This window comes from Centropristis striata, chromosome 1 (genome assembly GCF_030273125.1).
Source record: "Centropristis striata isolate RG_2023a ecotype Rhode Island chromosome 1, C.striata_1.0, whole genome shotgun sequence".
NCBI classification, from domain to species: Eukaryota; Metazoa; Chordata; class Actinopteri; order Perciformes; family Serranidae; genus Centropristis; species Centropristis striata.
In genome coordinates, this window is record NC_081517.1 from 36003451 (window position 1) to 36026554 (window position 23104).

Genomic DNA, 23104 nt, shown 5'->3' on the forward strand with positions numbered 1-23104 from the left:
TTCCCCACGCAGCCGCAGAAGAGCTGTAGAGAGGCGGGGACAAATCACGTGACATGACCCCGGAAGTACACAGACTTTCCTCTACACTTTCCTCACATTTATTCAAGTATTTTAGGTTTTTCTGTCCACTATGCTTCCCGCAGCTGCAGTTTTTCATTTCCCCTGGGAAATAAATGATGGAACAGTGCAGGAAGGAGAATCAGTGAGAGTATTTGGCAGGTTAGTCTAATTTCTGACGCACAGCACATCAATTTGGATGCCCTGACTGCAACAAATTTGCTTGTTACAATCTATTTTATGAGATTATGAACAGTGGCAGAAGTAGCAGTCCAGGTTTGGCAAACAAAAGTGCAGTAATATTTTGTTTTTTATTTCATTTTAATCTGGTTCAACGTGATCTGAATGAAGAAAAAGGCTTTGGACGCATCCTTTTTTTAAAATAAATGTATTTATTTTTTAAAGATCTGGTTTAATGTAATCTGAATGGAGAAAAAGCCTGTGCATACATCCTTTTTTTGTCGCTTTTCACAAACATACTGAAAGTTTCCGAGATCTGAAACTGTCTCTTTTGTGTCTACTTGTTAATCTTAAATTAAACTACAGTATTTTCATTTTCATTGTTTTATCTGGTCTTATGTGATCTGGATGGAGAACAGTGCAACCATCACTTTTTTTGTTTAACCATAGACTGTATAAAATAACACATAAAATAAAAGTTTAAAAATTTCAAACCTGTCTTAAAATTGTCCATAACAAGTTGTAAGTGTGAAAGTAAAAAACGGATCATTTAGTTATTATTTGTGTTAATTTTCATTTACCTTTATTTAACCAGGCAGGTCATTAAGAACAAATTCTTATTTACAATGGTGGCCTGATAATAGGTCGATAGGTAGGTTAATAGGTCAGTTAATGTGAAAACAAATAATTTACAAGACTTTCAGTTATGAGCCTTCACAAACTATTGAAACAAATTTGGCACACAACCTTCCCCATAAACATTAAAATCAGTGGACACAAAATATTGATCAACTATTATGAGAATGTTTGACACATGACAAAGATGCCAAATTTACCTTGGGGAAAAAAGGTGAATTTTTCCCCCCTTATTTTCTGTTTCCACAAATATATTTAACTCTCATAAATCTGAAAGGGGGTTTTAACCATCACTAGCAGTTCGTTAAGTACAGCATTTTATTTTTATTTCACCTGGTATAATGTAGTGGGTGGAGAAAAAGCAGTGAAGTCTCCCCTTTTCACAAACAGTATAAATGATTCGCAAATCTGGCCTGACTTGTGTGGAATAAAGGTGTCATATATCTGAGGAACAGTCAGGTTTGACAAATCTAGGTACTTTATACTAAACCTGGTCTTATGTGGTCTTAATGGAGAAAAGTCTATTTAAGTAAACTTATGGAAGTGCAATAAAAGTACTGTTTATCCAGCAGTATGATTCCGATGGTATCTTCTTCTTATACATATTGAATTATTATTAATGTAGCCTTAACATGTTAGCAGCATTTTATTGTTGCAGTTAGTCGATCTGAAGTTTGTGTTCCTCTTTATATTGTGTTTGGTAGTTCGATCTATAATAATGCATCATATTGTATGAGATGTTCATATTAAACTACTTAACAAAGCTGGCAGGTTAAAGAAAATAGGAATAAACTTTAAAAAAAGAAGATTAAATTGTATCACTCAGATGATCTTAAAACTTTCTGTTTAATTTTCCAGACTTGTCTGCTATCAGCCTGAGGAGTCCAGGGCCACGCTGTCAGCTCAGCACGCTTCCAAAGACCACCACGTGGTCATCCACACCCCGTTTGTGGAGCCTTTTAACCCAATAGTTGGAGCCCAGTACATCGTTCTGGGTGAGACTGAAAATGTTGATGGTGAGGATAGACTTTCTGATCTGTTGTGAATGGGGAATGATGAATAGTTTAATCAGGATTTGAAAACCACAGAAAATAAATTGACTATCTGAAAGTAGTATCAACAAATGTGACTCAACCTGAACAAGCAGACATAAAATCAGGCCGTTACTCTGATGAGTACTTCACGCCACGAACATTGTGGAGAAACACTGTGCAGTGTACATGTTAATTATGTATTTATATATTTTAAGTGCTTGTGGACACTTTATTTTAGATGTTTTAATTGAAAAATGATTACCATTACAAATATGTAATTTCTTTTGCTTGATATTTTCAAAAGAAAGCTTAAAACAAATCTCTTTACCCAAGCATTTAAATAGCTTTGCACTTGCTCTCTGCTGCACTTCTTAATACTGATTTTATGTCATTTTTATGTCTATCCTTTGGATTGTATGTATTAATTTTACCCTTTTATGTGATAATGAAATAATAATAAAATAAGTTGCTCTGCTGCTCTTTTTTACTATCTATATTTTTAACTTCCATTTCATAAATTGAAAGCTTTTAATATGTTTTTAAAATGTTAATTTTTATGTCTGTGGAATGTGAAGCACTATGTGCCTGTAGTTTCATGTATGAAAGGTGCTCTACAAATAAAGTTTATTGTTGTTATTATTATTATTATTATTATTATTAATAATAATTTACTGGAGCAGGTCAATATGAACTTGCATACAATATTGCAACGGTGAAAATGTCAACCAAATTGACAGAACAGGTCAAAACAATTCAGTGGTGGTTAAAATACAACCATTTAACCCATTATATATATGTTTTTATTTGCTTGTTTTCATTAAATCTTTGCCTCAATAATGTACTTCTTCTCATCTAACAGGGGTCGGTGTGATGGTCCGTGCACGTGTGCTGAACTGCGTTGACGGTGTAAACGTTGCCCTTCTACAGAAAGCCATCAATGAGCAGAGGAGCTTCTTCAGGGAGAGGGAGCACAAACAAGGGGATGCTGCACAACCTGCAGATGCAACCTGATCAGACCCTCCCAGGATCAGGACTACTCGAGCTCGGGAGAACTTTAAGATGGGAAAAACTTAAGCAATATGTCCAAAATAGACTAGAGTGCACAGATAAAGGCTAAAAATATAAATTTTATTTATTAAAGACTAATGTTTCGATATTTGGTGGTTCTGACCCTCCAGGTTGAGAGCAACTGTTTTAAAGAATAGGTGCAACCTTGATATTACATCGACTACTTAATGGTTTATTTTAGAACCAGCATGCTTGTATACAGAATGCGTCCAATTCAGTTTATATAAATGTTTTTGAGCCTTCAAAGTCTTCAGAAGTCGTTGATATTATCATGAGTCTCAAAAACTCTTCTCCTGGCCATGATGAAATTCCAGCCTATTTGATCAAAAAGGTAGCTGCTTTAATTATTGAGCCCTTAACATTCATTTTTTCCATGTCCCTTAAATCAGGTACTATTCCTCAAGCCTTCAAAATTGCCAAAGTTATTCCGCTCTTTAAATCTGATGATCCATCTGTATTCTCAAACTATCGTCCTATATCAATACTTCCTTGTTTTTCTAAAATTCTTGAAAAGCTGGTATACAGTAGAATCATGAAACACCTAGATGTTAACAATATTTTGTTCAAACATCAATATGGGTTTAGAAAAAATATTCTACATATATGGCTCTTTTACACCTCAGAGAAAAAAAGTACTGCTGCTCTGGAGAAAAATGAATACACCTTAGGCATTTTCTTAGATTTATCAAAGGCTTTTGATACAGTGAATCATGAAATTTTGTTATCAAAAGTTACATTACGGTTTTAAAAAATGGTTTTACAATGGGTAGCAAATTACTTAAATAGAAGAGAGCAATTTGTTGTTTTCAATGGTAATCGATCACAGAAGACTGTACTAAAATGTGGTGTCCCACAAGGGTCTATTCTAGGACCCTTGTTGTTTCTTATGTATGTTAATGATCTTGCCAATTCTTCAAGTTTATTGTCACCTGTAGTATTCGCTGATGACACAAATCTCTTTGTCACTGACAAGAACTTTGATTACCTTATTGCTAAAGCAAATGCTGGACTCATTCATTTTTTTATTGGTTAAGTTAAATAAGTTATCTATCAATGTCAAGAAATCTAACTTTAGCCAAAATGTATATCAATGACAGTGCACTTGCACAAGTTTCATCAGTGTTCTTAGGTGTCTACATTGATGAAAAACTCTGCTTTAAGAATCATTGTGAATTTGTTGGTAAGGTTTCAAAATCATTGGCCATTATAAAAAGGGTTAAACACCATTTAAAAAAAGAACACTTCTAACATTGTATTACAGTTTAATGTATCCTTAGATCTCTTACTGTAATATAATTTGGGCCAGCACTTACCATTCTTATTTACAAGCAATTCATAGATTTCAGAAATCCTTTGTAAGAACAGCCACTAACTCTTCTTATTTAGCCCCAACTAAACCATTATTTAAACAATTGCAACTACTTACAATTTCTGAGGTCAATAAGTATCAAACAGGGGTTCTTGTGTATAAAGTCATTTGCTTTCCTGCATCTCTACTTATTTTTTTTCAAAGTTACTTTGAGTTCAATTGTCATTATTATGAACATCTTACAAGAAGAAAGAATGACTTACATATTCCTTTTTGTAGGACTTTTGTTGCCAAATTCTTATTTGTCTATCAAGGTGCGATGCTATGGAACAACATAAAACGTCTAACAGAATCATGTTCCTCTTTAAATACTTTTAAGACCAAGCTCAAAAAATCCTACAGATCTTTGTATCATTGTTTTGTTTGTATTTTGTTTGTATTTTTTATTTTCATCTAGCTATGTAATTTAAGTAAAGTGTATATACTTTACTTATACTCTACTTATACTATATAATGTTCATTTAGAAAAAAGTTTCCATGTTTGGGGATTAGATATCTTCTATGAACTGGGTTCAATTGAATGCAGGTCGGGAATGATTTGCAAATTGTATTCTATTTTTTATTGTTTTTCACAACATATTTTTTTTCAAACTTTTCACACAGATTTTATGTTTTAACTGGATTATTAAAATAATATGGTACGTCATTCTTAAGTTAATGTTTGAGTGTATGTGGTTTTTATTTAAAAGACTATGCAGCACTAAAAGTGATGGAGTCCATGCTCTTTAACATTATAATTTAAGTTTATTGATATTTGTTTCTTCATAAAGTATCAAACAAGATTGAGTTTAAAGTCAATGGTATCAAGGATAGCCCATGAGTAATACAGAGTCAAATCAACCTGTAAATAGCATTGCACCATGCCCCAGTATCCCTTGTAACACAATAATATCAAAGATAAACTGCATTTATATTCTCTGTTTGTTAAATTAAATCAAAAACATCTGCCCACATCAGACATGTTGGTAAACAAAGGCAACACAGCAGCAATAATTTTGGCTAGACAGAAAGCGTTGCAGTAGAAGACATTTCCTGAGTCAAAATGTACATTGTAATTTACGTATGGATTTCCCATAATCTAATGGTACATTTTTTCACCACATCACTGCACAGACCAGATAACTCCAACTATGTTGTAAACATATCTAGAATCTTGCATATTTAGAAGAGCTGTAAGACTCTTTGGAGGAGGCAGGCAGCATGGGTAAGCCTGACCCAGAGTCGACCTTACAGCGATCCAGAGCTTGTTTGTAGTTGATCTTCTCCTTTGTGATCGGGTCGACGATATCCTTGACGTAGTTCGTGTCGGCCTGCAGCTCCCTCAACATTGTGCTGTCGATCATTTTGGACTTGATGGCGTCAAAGATGTCCACTCTGCGTCCGGTGCTGGGATTGACCAGCCCTCCCGTCAGGTGCTGGGCCTCCATGTAGCGGATGGCAGTGTCTCGCGGCATCCAGCCTTTCTGCACAGCTTCTCCTACAGACAAGCACTCTCTGGTCATGGGGTCTTCAACACCACTGAAGGCCTTCTGTGCGTTGAGTAGCCTCTGGTGTTGACTGTCCTCAACGAGGCCTCTGGATGCCGCCTTGTGAACTGTGTATTTCTGACCGTTGCTGATGTCAATGATGCCGCCTGTTGCTGCCTGAGCCTCCAGAAGTTTCTGGGCGGTGGTGGGGTCGATCAGTTTGCGCAGGGTAGCGCTGCGTAATGTGTAGCAGGTGTCAGTGTTTGTGTCCACTACTCCAGCAATTGGGTTGATTTCCTTAGGCTTGTTGACGTCTGGGAGGGCCGAATTCACCAGTGTGGTGGTCTTGTGGGTGATTGAGTTGAACTGGGGTTGCTTCTTATTTTCACCCGCAACCAGCAGGGCAAACTCTGAGATGGGAAGTTTGCCGTTTTTGTACTGCTGTAGATCATACTCTGTCAGCCGGCCTTCTTTCAGGGCCTCTTTGATGGAGAACTGCTTTCCACTCTTGCGATCCTGCAGTACAGATGTTTCCCCATCAGGTCCGAGGGACGTTATCTCCTCCCAGTCACACTCCAGCTCCTGCAGATGGATGTACTGTTGGCGATCAATCAGGCCCTGCAGGTAGGCGTCATAGGGCGACATGTCTTTCCCCGTCTCTGGATCCAGAATGGTGATTTTGGTGGAGACATTGGTCTCTTTGGTCCTCGTCTCTGTATGCTCCTCTTTCTGCAAGTTCAGCAGGAGCTCCCGGATGGTCCTGTCTCGCTCATGGATCTTGTCTTTCTCGTCCAGGATCTCCCTCTCCAGACGCTGCGTGTCAGTGCCCATCCTCAGGCTCCTCTGCTTGCTCTGCTGTGTTCTTTCACTCATCAGCCTACTCTGCTGCTGGAAGGAAAGGCTGACGTCATGTCTTGAGGCCTCCAGTGTCCTGAGCTCCCGAGTGAGGTTGTCCCTCTCTCTCTGTAAAGCCTCTTTGTTCATATTGAGGGTGGTTTCCTCTCTTGAAGAGCTGGATTTGCCGCTCATCAGAAGGTTGATTTTGTCACTGAGGCGTCTGATTTCATCCTCCACGTCCTGTCTGGAAAATTTCTGCTCAGACACTTGTTCCCTCAGCCGATCCCTCTCAGCTTGCACAGCCTGGTCTTTCTCAACACGAACAATCTCTTTGTACACTGTCTTCTCACCAGACTTCTCCCTCTGCAGGATCTCAAGCTTCATGGTGATGTTGCGGATGTCTCTCTGTATACGCAGAATATTGCTGGTTTCCTTGTCCATGTCTGACCGAAGGCCGTTTGTCATCCTATCCAGTTTGGGGTCTCTTTCCACCTTCAGCACCTCCTCCACAATAATACTTTCCTCAACAGGAGGCGGGGCATTTTCCAGCTGTGTGATGCGCAGACGGATCTCTCTGAGTTCAGACTCAGCTTGAATCCTCTTTTGGCGCTCATCGCTCTGTCTGAGGATCCTCTCTAGTTCTTGCACCTTTGTTCTCAGCTGCTGCAACTCGAGGTCTACTTGACGTCGGGTCGTTACTTCCTCATCCAGGCTCCTGCCGAGCCTCTCATGTTCTTGCAGCTGCCTTGGGTCCTTCTGTAAACGCACAACCTCCTTCACAACCACCTTCTCCTCAGGCTTCTGTCTCTCCAGCAGGATGTATTTGTTTTGCAGATCAAACACCATCTCTTCAGTGGTGCGCCGCAGCTGAGCCTGTTCCCGCAAATCTCTTCTCAGGCGCTCAGCCTCTTTCTCCAGCAGAGGATCAGGTTCATACTTGATGACTTCTCTGGTGAGGACTTTGGTCTCTATCTTGGATTTTTCAGCCTTCCATTCATCTCTGTCTCTCCTGAGCACTCTCACCTGGTCCTCGAGGGAGGTGTAAGAGGTGCGCAAGTGGTTCACCTGATCATTTAGCCTCTGAATCTCTCTCTCATTTTCAGGGCTTCTTTCCTCCTTAACCACCTCTTGGAGAACTTCCTTTACCTCCACCTTGGGCTTCTCAGAACGAAGGACATTCACATCGGACTTGACCTGGGTAAGCTCCCTCTCCAGATCAGAGCGCTGCCTGCTGAGGTCTTGTATTTCTTTCCTGAGCCGCACTATCTCCACCTCTGTGTTCGGGTCTATCCGGTAGATCTCATTTACGATTTCCTTCACCTCAACTTTTGGCCTCCAGTCTGAAACTTCTCGGTAGCGACTGTGGAGCGTCATCAGCTCTTGGGACAGAGTGTCGTTTTCAACCCTCTCATCTTCAATGGTTGTTCGAATCCTCTTTGACTCAGTGATAAGGTCAGGGTCTTGTTCAATCTTCTTCACTTCTTTAGTGATGACCTTTGGCTTAATGTTAGGAATCAGTACCTCAAGTGAATTAATCTGGCTCCTTGTCTGGAAAATTTCATCATTGATCAGCTTGACCTTGCTGTCCTCATCACCGATTTCCGTCTCGAATGTTCGCACTGCTTTCAACATCTGCGGGTCTTGTTCCACCTTTAGCACTTCCTTCTTAACCACCCTCTCTTTGATGCGTTGTGGCTTCTGCTGGAGGATCGTGACTTCTGTCCTCATCTGAATATGCTCTCCATCTTTAACCCGAATGTCGTCTCTCATCCTGGATATCTCGTCTCTTATCTTAGCGGCCTCTACGTCCAGCTGAGGATCTCTCTCAAACTCCGTCACCTCTCTGGTCGCCAGTTTGGGTGGAGTGTTTTTGAGGGTTTCCTCCACAACGGTGATTTTCGTGTTAAACACCTCAACCTCAGAGTGGATGGTGCTACGCCTCAGGGACTCTTCACGAAGGATTTTCTGCAGTTCAGTCAAATCACTTTCCAGTTTCGGGTCGCGGTAGTACTGCAGAACTTCTGTCTCCTGAACGCGCTCCACTCCTCTGCGACTCTTCAGCGAAAACATCCTCTCTTTGAATGTTCTCAGGTCCGTCTCAGTATGATTTGTCCTTTCCTTCTCTTCATCCAGCTCTTTTAATAGACTGCTTAGCTCAAAAGCACTCTTTTGCTGGCTTTCAAGCTGCACTTGTTGCTGTGCCACCATTTGGACTTTCTCTTCATTCTGCAGCAGGAAAAGCAAATTAATTGAATGACAATAAGTTGTTAAATTATTAATTTTGTGACCAAACTTGAGGTAGTTTTATAGAAAACTTATTTCATAGAGAAGGTCATAATATGAATGTTGTTGTTTTTTTCATTTATGACCTGTTTTCTTACCTGTACCATGAAGTTCTGGGCTAAGCTCATCTGTTTTTGGCGCTGGGTGCTTTCAGCTGTTGCTTCAGTATAGCGGTTGATCAGATCCTTTTCCTGTAATAAACAAGAGATGCAGCAAACCATGAATAATCATGAACTTTAAAGGTGAAAAAAAAAATCACTTTTTTCAGTGCTTGAGCTCATAAAATTGGGTATCTGAAGTGCATATCAACCCAAAACCTGTGTAATAACCCATTCAGATGTGACTCCCTTCTCTCTGTCACATGCAGGCTCATTATAATAAACTGCCTCCATCTGAGTATCTCCACCCACAGTTTGAGCACATGGGAGTTAAGGCTGTCTGCCAAACAGCCTTATGGAAGTAGTATAAAGGAACGACAAAGTACACGTAGGGAAGAGGTTGTGGTTGTGAGTGGAGTATACGTAGGACTTTCATCAAGGAGACTGGGGCTTGTGGTCTGTAAGAAACGTAACTAGACTTTGTTGACTTATTTTTTCTGACTTTTTTCAGTTTTCAGTAACATTTTCTAGGTTTAAGTAACAAAAGTACTTGGTCATTTTGAGGAAGAGTAAACCATTAAAATAAACCATTTTAGAACATTAACAATGTTCTTGAAAAGCTTTTTAGGAGATAGACTTCTGAAAGCATAACTTCTAACCAATATTAACCAATCAGAGCAGACAGAAGGAGGGTTTAAAGAGACTAAAAAGGAGTGTTTCAATGTTTTTTAAAGCATGTAAACATATTCTAGTAGAAACCTTAAATACAAGTATGAACCTTATAATGAGCATTTCACCCCTTTAATGGATGTGAGACTTTCACATTATGTTATGTTATGACTGGGTTTAAATGCTACCTCTCTCTGAACAGCTTCAGCAAGTGTGACCATACGAGGTTTATTTGCAACATTGGCTCCAGCATCCTCAAGTGTGCTGTTGTATTTGTCAACGTTGGTCTCGTAGTCCTGCACAGACATGAAGAATTAAATGGTATATTCAGTTAATCAAGTACTAATAAAGAAGCTAAGCATAGATTTGTATTATAATTTGTTTGAGTCTTACATTGAGCAGATTCTGCAGGTCCTGAGACAGGTCAGACACTCTGTCCACGTCATCTCCCTTTCTCTTCAGGTCATCCATCACCCTCTGTGTGGAAAAGTTTAACAAATTCAGTTATTCACCATGGGTTATTAATAGCATCTATCATTTCCGAAGTGCAGATTTTTACAGATGTAAGCATATGTATGAATAAATCCCAGTCTGACCTCTTGGGAGCTCTGCCTGGAAGTGACCTGAGACAGACCGTCATTGTAGCTAATATCATTTCGCGGCAGGTTGTCCAGGAAGGACTTCAGGGATCTGGATGTACTCTGGAACTCCATGTTCTTTGTTCCAGCTTCTTGTAAAAGTTTTTCTCTGAAAGAATTGATTAAAATGACGGAACATTAACAAAATCTTTAAAGGTCTGCATTATGATACTTTCTCACTCAAAAGATTATTTTTCTTTCTTGCCGTTTTTTAAAACATGTTGACATCTGACGTATAATCTGTATAAATATTTGCCTGACCACATTATATCAGTGTATGCTGCTTTCTTTATGTGTTGTATGTATGTAGTTTAAATGTAACAGATAAATTCAGCTTAGTTAGGATCAAGATAATGCTTTTACTTGCAATATTAATTGTCTTTTTAGGCAAACAAAGCTAAAAAGCAACATAAAAAGCATCGCAAATCATTTGTAATACTGTAAGTCTGAGTAGTAAAGTTATAGTACATGTAAACTCCTTAAAAAAATAGAAATAGAAAAAAAAACTGTAGTTTCATTTGAATATTTTTTATAGGGCTGAAAAGGCTAAATTCTAAATTTATAAAAGATGTTTTTTCTTCGTCTTCCATATCCTTTTAGTCATTATTGATCTTGGGACTCCTTTGGGGAACCTGATCTTGATCTCTCACCTCTCCTTCAGCTGGTTGTCCACGTTGTTGTAGCGGGTCTGCAGCTGCTTGACCTCTGTCCTCTGGCGCCCGATGTCAGGGCAGTACTCCTGGTAGCCCTGCTGCAGAGAGCTGCACAGCTGCTCCGTAGTCTCTAGATCCTGACTCAGCGTCTTCATGTCGTCCTGAGCTGCTGCCACAGCCTTTCGCTGGTACTGAATACAGCAAAGAAAACATGCAGTTTAAAATTTGTTTAAAGTTTGAGTGGAATAGAATTTAATATGTTTCTTTTATGTTTCCTCACCTGAATGTCGTCAGTGCGGGCTTGGATTGCATTCGGCACGTCAGGGATTGCAGTATCGTCACTCAGCTTTTTCTCAAATCCAGAGACGAGTCCGTCCACCTTCTTAATCTGTCTCTCCAGGTTGAGAGATGCATTCACTCTGAAAAAAAAAATAGATGTAACTGTGAGTGTAACAATAATATTTTGTTGAACAGTGCAGTTTGCCAAGGACAGATACAAGCCTATGAAAATATAATATATAAAAAATGTATTGCATTCTTTTAGGAAAATGTTTGCCATTTTGAAACAGGACAAGCATATTTTCCAAACTTCCCAAACAAAATATATTCACTTTTTGGTGTAGAGGTCAGTAAGTGCTGCGATGCTGTCTTGCTTGTTGTTGGCAGCGCTCAGTTTGAGTGGCAGTGCATTGTTGCTGCCATCTTTGGACAACAGAGGCTGCAGGTCAGCCTGAGCTGCCGCCTTCTGCCGCTCCAGATCCTTCAGAGCCCTGGCAGCTTCCTGTAGGGGACAAATGTAGATGTTTTAGTTTAGTTTACTTGCTTTCAAATACTGTATGAATAAACTCATACTAAACTCAAAACCACAAAATAAAAGTAAAAAAAAACATGGTCTAAATGTTTCAGAAGCTTTTAAACAGTTTCTACAATTACATTATCCAAATGGTTGATGTCATTTGGCAAGCTTCGTGCCAGTGAATAAAAGGAGAGTTTGTGTCTTTTTCCAGGAATTAAGACTCTGTTACTCAAGAAAATCCACAGACTTTGTTGTAAGCAGTTGCCTGTCAGAACTAAGGGCCATATAATCCGGTTAAGAGAATATAAAAGGACTACAGGTGCATCTCAATAAATTAGAATATCATAGAAAAGTTTATTTATGTCAGTAATTCAATTCAAAAAGTGGAAATAACACATTATATAGATCCATTACACACAGACTGAAATATTTCCTGTCTAATTTATTTCGTTTCTTCTAATTATAATAATTATGGCTTACATTTAATGAAGACCTAAAATTTAGTGTCTCAAAAAAAATGTAATAGTACGAAAGACCAATTTTGAAAAGTATGTTTAATATGGAAATGTTGGTCTCTGAAAAGTATGTCCATCTATATGCACTCAATACTTGGTTGGGGCTATTTGACTACTGGAAATAGACTTTTCCATCAGAGGTCATATGAACTGTCCCTTTCAATCAGACCTGGGGATAAGGTGGCCCGCGGGCCACATCCAGCCAATTGGTAGTCCTGACCGGCCCGTGTGAGGTTAGCCCGAAATTAGAAATCAATGCAACTGCTTTGCTTTTATTTTGAGAGCGTTTTGCATATATGTGTGTGCATTGCATATGCTCCTGCACAAAAATTCGTAACACTGAGTTAAAATAATAAAGATAAATGGAAAAGTGAGATACAGATGGTTTTTACTATTTTTTACTGCTATATTTGACTCACTCAACATTAACATAGTCATATCATGACATGTATTCTTAGCAGTAGCAGCTCAAAACCAGATAATATACTGCATTCTATAAAGCTTTTAAATTAATATTGAGCAGAATTGGTATTGGTCCGGCCCTTTGCAATCTTTGCAGTATCTCATGTGGCCCCTGGGAAAATTAATTGAGCAACCCTGCTTTAAATGAATAACACAGTTGTGTGTCACTTTCTTCCTCTCACCTCCTGTTCCCTCAGCCTCTTGGCCAGGTCTCCGGCCGTGTCGCTGCGGTTCAGCGGGGTTCGCAGGCGGCTGAGGAGGCTCTCCTCAGCTCTGTTCAGGTCACCGTCCAGCTCGTCCAACTGCTGAGACAGAGCTGTCACTTTGGGATCCAGTGGGGCTGAAGACACTGGGGCTGAATGAGGAAACGGGAAAGTTAATTGATTGTTTTTAAAATGAAGGACTACTTGTGCAACTGGTCGTAAAAGAATATCTTGGTTTTTAACCTTATGATTAGAATTATTAAGGATTTAATTAGTAGACAGTTACCTGATTGTAGGGACCTGGAGATGTCCGATTTGTGATTTTTCAGGGATGCTGCCAGAGCCGCTCTTCTCTTCTTGATGTCAGCCAGTTCACCACCCAACCTAATGGATTGGAGAATAGAAACAGTATTATTGACATGTGCTTGCATTGTTTGTCGTAGCTGCATAATAGCACAACGGTGCATTACTCACAGGTCCACTTTGTCGATGGCCTCTGGATCAGGTGGAGGGATAAGGAAGCAAACTCCCGGGAAGGATTTTGTTGCTCCATCAGTGGAGGTAATGTCCCAGTTGTCGTCTGAGTTAGATTTCAGGGTGAACTTCTCGCCTCTTTCCAGGCTTGCCTGCACGATGATAATTTAAATTAAAAAAAAAAATGTAATAACACAAGAAACATCAGCATGTGCATGAAGAAGAACGCCTGGACCGAAACATCTCAGCTGTGGATATTTTTTGACAACAATTAAAGTTTAAGAAGCTCCACCTTGTCTGTCTCCCAGTCACACAGGGACTCCACAGTGATGGGTCTGTTGGGGGCATTGCGTCGCAGCTTCAGAGGAGCAATGGTGGTGCTGCGCCTCCTCAGGTCTGCCAGCAGCTGCTCGCTGTTCTGAACGGCCTTCTCCTCGGCCTGGTGGGAAACAGACACAGAGGTATCTTAGAAATACTCACTTTTATGCGCATAAGCAGCGAACCTGGGGTTACAGAGCTTTGTCAATAGCCACCCCCTCCATCTGGAACTCTCTCCCTAAAGACATCAGACTGCTGAGATCCACCCCCTTCAAAAAAACTTGTCAAAAATCCCCTCCTTAGAACTGCTTTTAATGTATGACAAATACTGTTGATTTTAATTGTTTGTTTTTATCTTTAACTGCATTTTCATTGTGTTCAAACTATAAAGTGTGTTTGAGTACCATGTAAAGTGGTAATGAATACAATTTATTATTATTATTATTATTATTATTATTATTATTATTATTATTATTATTATTATTATTATTATTATTTATCTTATGGGACTTTTATTTGATAATGCTAAATTTACTTTCCAGGTATTTTTACTTCAATTTCTTATATTTAAAAAAAATAATAGTTATTATTATAAATCTGATTTATATAGCGCTTTTAAAAGGTAAAGTCGCTTTACACAAGACACGAAACAAATACAGATACAAAATACAGAGAAAAAACAGAAAATAAATGAGAGTTTATGATAGTTCAGGATGAAATCAAATGAAATGAATGTGGTGTGGTTATCTCTATTTTATAGGCATATTTATTTATTTATTTATGGAATCAAACAGTATTTGTTACGCTCCATATAATAAAGTAAGAACCAGCGAGTCACTTCTTCTCATAACTATTTATAATAAGAGAAGTGAGGGAGGTTTCTTATGTTTCTTATGTGGACATGTAGTGCTTGATTCCCTCTCTGTGATAAAATGGACTCTAAAAGTTCCTTAGCTCCATACCTCAAGCTGCAGCAGCGTCTCTGAATTGCTCTTCTTGCTGACAGACTTTGGGTCCAGGCTGTTGTTGAGTTTGGACAGTGTCTCTGACAGCTGCTCCGTCACCATTTGATACTAGAAAAAAAACAGCACAATTTTTTTTTTTTTTGTTTAAAACCTGAATGTGTCAGGGAGATGATATCTTCAGTGCATGAAAAAGAGAGAAATAGTCTGTATCTTCTAGCACAAACTTGACTCGAATGCAGATGTGGAAATGAGAAATTGTAGTGAATAGTGTCTGATGTTTACCTTTTTGTATTCCTCGACATTGTCCAGGTGCGTCTCCTGACAAATGCAGAGATTGAGGAATTTCTGCCACTCGTTTCGAACAGCATCTCTCTGCGCCTGGAGGTGTAACGTTATGAGTTAGCTTAACCTGGATTTAAGTGGTGTTCAACTGAGTTTGTGTAATTTTAAAAGTTTAAACCTTTGGCTTTCAAAGTGTCGTCTCTGCTGTTGAGAGCAGGGTCTTCTTGGTCGTCAGACTTACCTGTATTGTGTCAGAGGCCGGGTGCTTCAGTCCAATCAGTCTTTCTCCTTCGTCCTGGAGTTTGTTCACCTCGCTCTCATGGGACAGCAGGCTGTTGTTCTTGAAGTTCTGATAAATTAAAATGCTGTTGTTTAGGTGTTTGTTATTCAGAGTGCAGAAGATACCACTCAGTTTTGATCACTACAGACAAACAAAACCATCTCATTATTTAGACTTATAAAATGACACTGTTTTATCCTAGCAACCCGTCAGTCCTGACCTCATACTGCCTGCGGACATCAGGTGGGTCCACCATGCGGTCACTCCAGTCCTGCTTTTTGATCTTGTCTTGTTCGGCTCCCAGGAAGACCAGTTCCTTGTTGCAGCCATGCATGTATTCGTACAGGCTGTTCAGGTAGTGGCGACGCCACTTGGAGTTGTCCTGAGGAGAAATTCAATAAAACTCAATTAAACCGAAAAAAAATATTGTTTAAATTAAAGGCTTTTGCTTCCCTAATTCTATGCATTTCTTGTTGAAAATACAAAATAAAACAAATCAGTTTTGGAGAAGGAGAAAATATCTCAAACTTCTTAAAAATAACAGAATGAACTCCAATACGTCAACAGAATAAAAAAGAACTTGTGGCTCAAATTTTGTTGCAACTTTAGATAGAAAGTGATGAAAGTTTTATTTTAAGGTCTCCTAATAATTGTCCACTTGCTGCCTTTATAGTCAAGACTTTTCATCTAACTTTTCATCTAAACTTTACTTTTTTCTTTTTTTTTTTTTTTACAAAAATTACTCTACCAACACAACTCACCAGTAGATTGTTGTACTGCTTCTTCAGTTCGACATATTTCTCCTAAAAGACAAGATAACAACAAGCCTTGTTAGCTGCTGGAAACACTTTTTCATTCAGATGTAAAAAGGCAAACAGGACGTTAATTGCTGTAGCTCAAGTGCAGCTCAACGTGTTTCATGTGTGTTCACCTTGCTCCCTGCAGAGGCGACGCAGAGCTGTGAGTTGTAGGATTCAACCTCTTTGTGCAGGATGTTGTGAGCAGCAACCTGCTTCTCCAGGTCGGCCATGGTGGGGCCGTACTCCTCCGAGTTCACCGATTTCTGAGAGCACACACACAGAATACAGTTAATTGTATTTAACCACCACAGGGCAATTCGAACAGGATGAGCACTATTTAGTTACTGAGTATCTTCACAAGGTGCACACAGTACTTCACTATTTAAATAAGAATTCTTGACTAACCCGAGCTGGATGTGTAAAAGTGTTTTGTTTGAGACGTTACAAGAAGCCATATGAAGTCATTGTGGCTCACAAGAATCTCTGTACATAATGATAATACAGCTACTTATTCAATAATATATAGCTAAGTAGCTCATTGTTATGAAAAGGTGCCACAAAGTGATTTACCGGAGATTGATGGTGGTGTACAGACTGTTCTCCCCTCAAAAACTATCCCAAAGGTTGTTTGTACAACAAACAAAAAACGACCCATATTTAAGTTTCAGACTGTCCTCCCCCGTCCTTTAGCAGCCACAGTAATTATGAATGATGCTGAGGTGGAGTATAAAGCACAGAAGTTGCACTCGGGGCCCGTGGATGGTTCGAACAGACCCCGACTTTCACCCAGGAGAACAAGGTTTGTGTCCCATTTGGAAACAAAAGTCAATGATGTGATTCAAACATCACTGCACTTCCATGTATCATCTTTTTTCCAAAAGTGCTTCACTTCCAGCATTTATTTACTTTTTAAACTGTCTTTTATAACACCTAATCAGGAACTTTTTGGTGGTTTTATAGCATAAATTTGACGACATACCTAAGGTGTATGTATAATGACGTGTGTGCTACACTCATATTCGACTAAAGCTCATATGGTTTGTTTTGGGTCGTATTGACAGACGACCTGTTCTGCTGTTTAGGTTGAAGATCTTGATGCAGTGAAAGTTAGTCATCAATGTTGTTAAATGACATGTTTTCTTATAAAACAGGCAAAGAATATCTGTGATAATAAACAGGTTGGATTCATGTTAATGTGTATTTTCAGACACATTTTTAAAACAAAAACAACAACACACATATCAAGTAGTAATAATGTGGCGTCCCCACTGCAGTAACTCTGTGTACCCATAGGGGCTGCAGACCCCTCTGTTGAAAACTCAGTTCAATCAATCCTGGATCTTTGAAATACTTGCAAATTCCAAATTTCAACCCTAGAGAATATTGGAGGATATTACATACAGCCAGAATGTGTAAAAAAAAATATACGGACCATGGGGAGGGGGGTAATATTTTGAGAAATTAATTTGTGAGATTAAAGTGGCAAATCTATGAGAATTTTTTTTTTGCAGATTTATGAGATTTAAAGTGGTGAATCTGCAAGAAAAAAGTTGCTTTTTTCCACTTTTTTCTCGTAAATCTGTGACTTTTTTTGCACAGATTTGTCACTTTAAATCTCTTGAATCTGCGACTTTTTTTCTTGTAGATTTGCCACTTTAATCAAGTAAATTTGCAATTTTTTTTTCCTTTGCTGATTAGCTGGAAGAAATCCATGTGGTTCTACGACCAAACAGAGAGACATGGGGACCTCATTCTGATATCCACTGAAGTTACCAAATATAGTTCTTCGCCCGATAAAGGGTTAAAGATTTGTTTTTTAGCAGACTGACCTAAATGTTCAGTGTTATTATTCATACCTGCTTTCCGTTGAAAACAGGCCCCCAGTTGATTCTGGGCATCAGGGACACGTCGTCAACCTGCTCGAAGATGTCTCGGTAGAAGGCGCAGTCCTTCAACCAGCGCTCGTGGAGGTGGATGACACTGGAGTCACCAGAGGGCAGAGGAGACGCAAAGAGACAAAGAACTGAGTATTTATTGAGACCCGAAGTGTGAAAGACATTCTGAAGTAATCATACGAATAAATGCAGATCAAATAACATAACCAAAACATCCAGTTTAGCTTAATTTTCAGCTTGTATTCCCCCTAGAGTTCCACACTGTATGTTGCCATATCTCTGTGTTGTATTTACTGTCACAACTCACTCGCTCTCTATCTCTCGAGCCTGATGGTGTTTGGACTTCTTGGCTTTGTCGACGTCCAGGAAGAGGTCCTTCAGAAGGCCCTCCGCCTCGCCCAGCTTGTCCGAGATCTCAGTCTGGTGCTCAAAGGGCAGCTCTTTCTTGTCATTTTCAGCATCCTGGTGGAAGTAGACAGCAGTTTTTAGGGGGATTTTGTTTAGAGAGAGGTGCAGTAAAAGTGGTTCGTTTTTTTTATAAAGTGTGTGTTCTCACAATAGCCAGCAGCTCCTCAGACCGGAGGATGTCTTTCTCCACCGTGTCGGCATTCTTTTGCATCTGAGCAATCAGCAAGGCCAAGCTGTTGGTCGTGACCCTGCAGGGTGAAGAGAGAGGAAGATGGACATGAGATCAGATTGAGAATCAGCTCGGTATTCCCTCTCGTACTCCATAATCCCCCCCACAGTCAACACAGCTAAAAGACTGTAATAAAGCGAAGCAAGGAAGCATTTTATTGATAAACTCAAACTCTAAAAACAACAATTTGAAAGTGTAAATTCAGAAACTGAAGCCAACTTTTAAGGGTATCTGGATGATTCATTTAGTTAGTTAGGGAGAATTATTCCGTCTTGTACAAGAGCAGGAGTCAATTTGGTTTATATTTTTGTACAAACTTCACAGCAACATATTTTAAATACACCAAAGAGTTAATTAACAGAGTTCATTTTACAATCAACTTTGATGAACAGAGAACACTCTGTGTGCAGTAGTAGCAACCTCTCAGTCAGAAGGGAGCTTAAAACATACACTGCTTTATTGTCTCTACGTGGGATCATAAGTTACTAAATGAACACCATGCTGTAATGAAAGAAGACCTGAAATCTAAGATTAAGACAATAAACTTGTTAGGAAAATGTTGACTGAGGTTAGGAATCAAATGTGAAGTAGGGCAATTTTCTTGTTCACTTTTATACAATTTAGACTTCTTTTTGCATCTTGCTGCTTGGATCAAACATTTTTCAGGACAATAAGGACAGAAAAATACTTTAAGATCTCCACTATCAAAAATGGTGTTGAGGTTTATATTCTATTATATTCTGTTATATTGCCTGTTTGTCAAGATTGAAGTCTTATAGGGTCAGTGCGAGGATTTTTCTTTTCTCACCTGAAGCTTTCTTAAATGCTCACCATACCGTGGTGAATTTTTTGTGTGGTGATTTTCAGTGTCTGTGTTGCCCTCTTTTGATACCACAGAGAAAAGATAAAGCAATGCCTCAGGCAGACAAAAGGCAGGCACTGAGACATGAACTACACCCATAAAGCTAAATGAGATATCTATGTGTGATTTGGAGCTCAGGATTTTGACTAAAGATAACAGAGAATCTAATATGAACCTGTTTTTTTCTTTGTGGTAATTTAGTCTCCTGAGTTTGAATAAATGGAGAGTGAGCGATCAATTGTAGTGGATGCAAATTAAATAAAATCATCTGCAAACAGGTGAGAAATCCAATTAGTTTAAACAAGAGAGGGCGAGAAGCTTTGAAAACTTTTAACTGTATTTAACTTTGTGATCAAATGGAAACTACACACTTATGAGGCCTGTTTTATTTCAAACTCACAGTAAATAAAGTTTTTAGCTCCCATTTAACTTGCAGGTTGAATGTCTTACTGTCTTACACTACACACTAGGGCTTTTTCAATTGTCAAGTTTATTATAAGCAAAACTTTTAAAATGTCACAAAAAAGAAATGCAAATTAGGCCACATTTGGAGCCAATAAACAAGGGTACATATTTTTTTCTTCAGAAATTGGTGCGATAGATGACACATTTGTAATCTTCATGAGTAGAAGAAGTAGAGGAAACAAAACAACTCCTTGACAGTCTGACCCATCTACAAGAGAAAAATGGAGAGACGTCTTCATGAATTTGGTTCAGTTGGGAAAGTTGAAATTGTTCTTTAATGTCAATAATGTTTCATGCTGTATGTAGATGGAGAGAAATTGAAATTATATCCAGAAAGATGCTGAAGCAGCTCTTCAGTCATGTGAGCTAAATGTTTGCTATGTCAGTATTTCCAAATCCCATTTAGCACATCGATAAAGGAAAAAACAACCTGAAAACGAGCCTAAAAGCCAAAATGTGCATAAAAATATGTAAATGGAAACATGGCTAATAAGTCAGCTGGTTGAAAATACTATGTTGGTATTTTTTTATTTTCTAATTCCCTTTAACATCCTCACAACATGCAGCACTTACACTCCCACCAGTTAGGAAACTAAAAGGAAGCTGCAAAACTAAACCCCATGTATCATCAATCAATTGCTTTCCTACATGACAGTTCTTGCTGCAGGGCGGAATTTTTAAACCTGAAAAAGCTTAATTCATGCACGTAGACTCAGACTCTAAACTAACGCTGGTGTGTAACACTGAACCAAAGAATGTTGGCTGGTTAATTGACCCACATACCAAAGATACCTCGGTACAAAGTTGTGTCTCTCTGGCGAGATAACAACGCAATGTCGTATAGGGTAGATTTACGATGGGCTAGGCATAAATTTGTGTGGCTCTTTAACGATGGAGCGGCGGAGGAATGCAGTGTTCCTCCTCCTGCACTGACTCACGGAGGTGCGAGCCGATCTGGTTCTGCAGCCGCTCTGACAATGGCCTCCCTATGCCTGCTCACTCAGCAGGAGAGACAGGTATGTACTGTAGACACACAAACATTATTCCTCAACTTCCTCCGTTTCAGTCAAAAGAAATACTGTGCTATTGTTTAAACCAACTGTGACACATTCTCATCAAAGGTGAGGAGCCACTGCTCTCTCTGCTGGCAAAAAAAAATTAAAGAAAGAGGCATTGAGGACCTACAAGTGTCCACAGAGCATAGATTAAAGGGAAAGTTCACTCATCAAGTTCATGTTATCAAAGTTCACTGTAACATTTTGGTCACTTAAAAATGCCTTCTTCAGTGTTTGTTTGGACTTAAACACATTTAGTCAGCTGTTCATTTTGAATGATAATTCTTCCTAGCCAACCAAGCTAGATAGCTAGCAGGCCCACAAACCAATGAGTGGCGTCACGGTGACTATGTCCATTATTTATTAAGACTGTGGTAGGAACTATATGAGAACGAAACAGTTCCAGGTTAGTGTGCTGTGTAATAACAATGAAAAAGTCTAATATTATATATAAATACAGTAGAAAGTTGTCAATAAAGCAAATAAAAAACATTGAAAAGGCACGGCCTTAGAAAAGGAAATTCTGTTATTAAAGTTAAGGTTGCCTCCTTAAGCTTTTTGCCTCTTTTTCAATTTATGTTGGTGATGTATAATATTTGTGGCACGAGTTTGATTTGATTTCTTTACATTTTTCTGTTACTGGATATGATTGAGTGGAGGGTGATGACAAATAAGTGATAGAGGTTTGTTTGTCTCCCTCATCTGGGCTGTCCACTAAAGTTCACATTTCTTGATTACCGATGGCCAAAGAGCTGAACAACAGGTGTCACAGGTGTGGACACCTCTGTGTATCTGCTTTTAGTGAAGTGTGTCTCCTCTGATCAGGGCTGCAGAGTGTTTGGGCTCTTCACCAACAGCTCTACTGTCAGCTGTTGTGGAGGAGGTAGCTTGTGTGGGTTTCAAAAAGTGAATACTTTTGACAACACTCAGTTTCTCATGTTTAGTGTCCTCAACTGTAACTTCCAATACCAAAGAATGCAGCAAAATATAAAAAAACAACAACAGAATGGCACTCAAAGAAAGAGACCTCCCCCCAGTCCAATGCTGCAATGTTAATAAAAGCAAAAAATAATTAATGCATCAGCTTGTGATTCAGATTTGCTTCAAAATTGTATTTGTGGCTTTCAACAGTCCTGCTGAAAAACAGACAAACAAACCAACAAAACAAACGGAAAAAAGAATGTTCTTGGCGGAGGTAATAAAAAAAAGGAGTTTAAAAAAGTCTTAACAGTGAGTTCTCTGTGTCATTTATGAATGACCACAGCAGGACAGCGCTCAGCTACGGCTGATTTGACTTGAATGTAGAATAACTGGATAAGCCGCATAATTTAGAAGGGCTTGTCGCATTTCTGCGTGAGTTGCAAGATGACAAAACTCAAACCACAAACACGCCTTGATTTGGTAACAACTTTCAAATCTCGTCCCAGCTCGAGGTTTTCATTATGACATTTAATTGCGACAATTATTTGTTCTTGAAGAGCTTGAAAGTGACTCAGAAGCAGCAGAGTTTGGTTTGATTTCTCAGCCAGTTCAGTTCAACATTTTACATCACAAAGAGGAGTTTTATTTAATGTGAATATGAAAGTTAAAAGCTCCATTCTGACTTTTTACAAAGAGATTTATTGACCTTAACAGTTTTTAGTAGTTTCAACTGTGTCATCAACGACGTGAGCCGTGATGTAAATGAGTGCATCAGTGCTTAGGGGCATCACGTCATTCACCCTGATGGAGCCACCAGGACCCACACACAAACACACACACACACACACACACACACACACACACACACACAATGACACATCACTATGTTCTGCACTTTATCTGTGCATGTCATCATTTCTGAATATTACTGCAGATTATTTAAAGTTTCTTCGCATTTCGTCACACTATAGTTGGATCTCTAAAGTTAAAGAGATCTAGAACCAACTAATTGAAACTAACTATTGATTCATCTGTCAGTTGGTTATTGCGTTTGTCTATTAATAGAAAATATTTTAACAACAAAAGTGATTATGGATTGCCTGAAACCTCAATTGATACTTAAACTGTGAAATATCAATATTCTCCTGCATGCAATACTTGCTTTTTACTTTCTTACTATTAACTG

General features: G+C 38.9%; 2 protein-coding genes across 3 annotated transcripts; one reads left to right on the plus strand and one right to left on the minus strand.

Moving 5' to 3' along the window:
* Window positions 1-73: 73 nt before the first annotated feature.
* Window positions 74-5000, plus strand: ten1 (TEN1 subunit of CST complex). 2 transcript variants are annotated; one of them, XM_059340360.1, is made up of 3 exons: window positions 74-219; window positions 1732-1889; window positions 2767-5000. In XM_059340360.1, exons 1-3 carry the CDS (start codon window positions 131-133, stop codon window positions 2916-2918), a joined length of 399 nt encoding a protein of 132 aa, XP_059196343.1. In that variant the 5' UTR covers window positions 74-130; the 3' UTR covers window positions 2919-5000. The 2 variants fall into 2 exon arrangements, with proteins under 2 accessions (XP_059196343.1, XP_059196349.1); XM_059340366.1 differs by having other exon boundaries at window positions 1732-1868.
* A 97-nt stretch (window positions 5001-5097) lies between these two features.
* Window positions 5098-18612, minus strand: evpla (envoplakin a). Its single transcript, XM_059340320.1, has 21 exons — window positions 18535-18612; window positions 18286-18440; window positions 17940-18063; window positions 16215-16346; window positions 16045-16086; window positions 15504-15665; window positions 15245-15352; window positions 15004-15099; window positions 14719-14829; window positions 13731-13877; window positions 13439-13590; window positions 13251-13348; window positions 12944-13116; window positions 11600-11769; window positions 11269-11407; window positions 10986-11179; window positions 10294-10444; window positions 10091-10174; window positions 9886-9993; window positions 9029-9121; window positions 5098-8873 (listed from the first exon to the last, which is right to left on the minus strand). Exons 1-21 carry the CDS (start codon window positions 18595-18597, stop codon window positions 5490-5492), a joined length of 5886 nt encoding a protein of 1961 aa, XP_059196303.1. The 5' UTR covers window positions 18598-18612; the 3' UTR covers window positions 5098-5489.
* Window positions 18613-23104: the final 4492 nt, after the last annotated feature.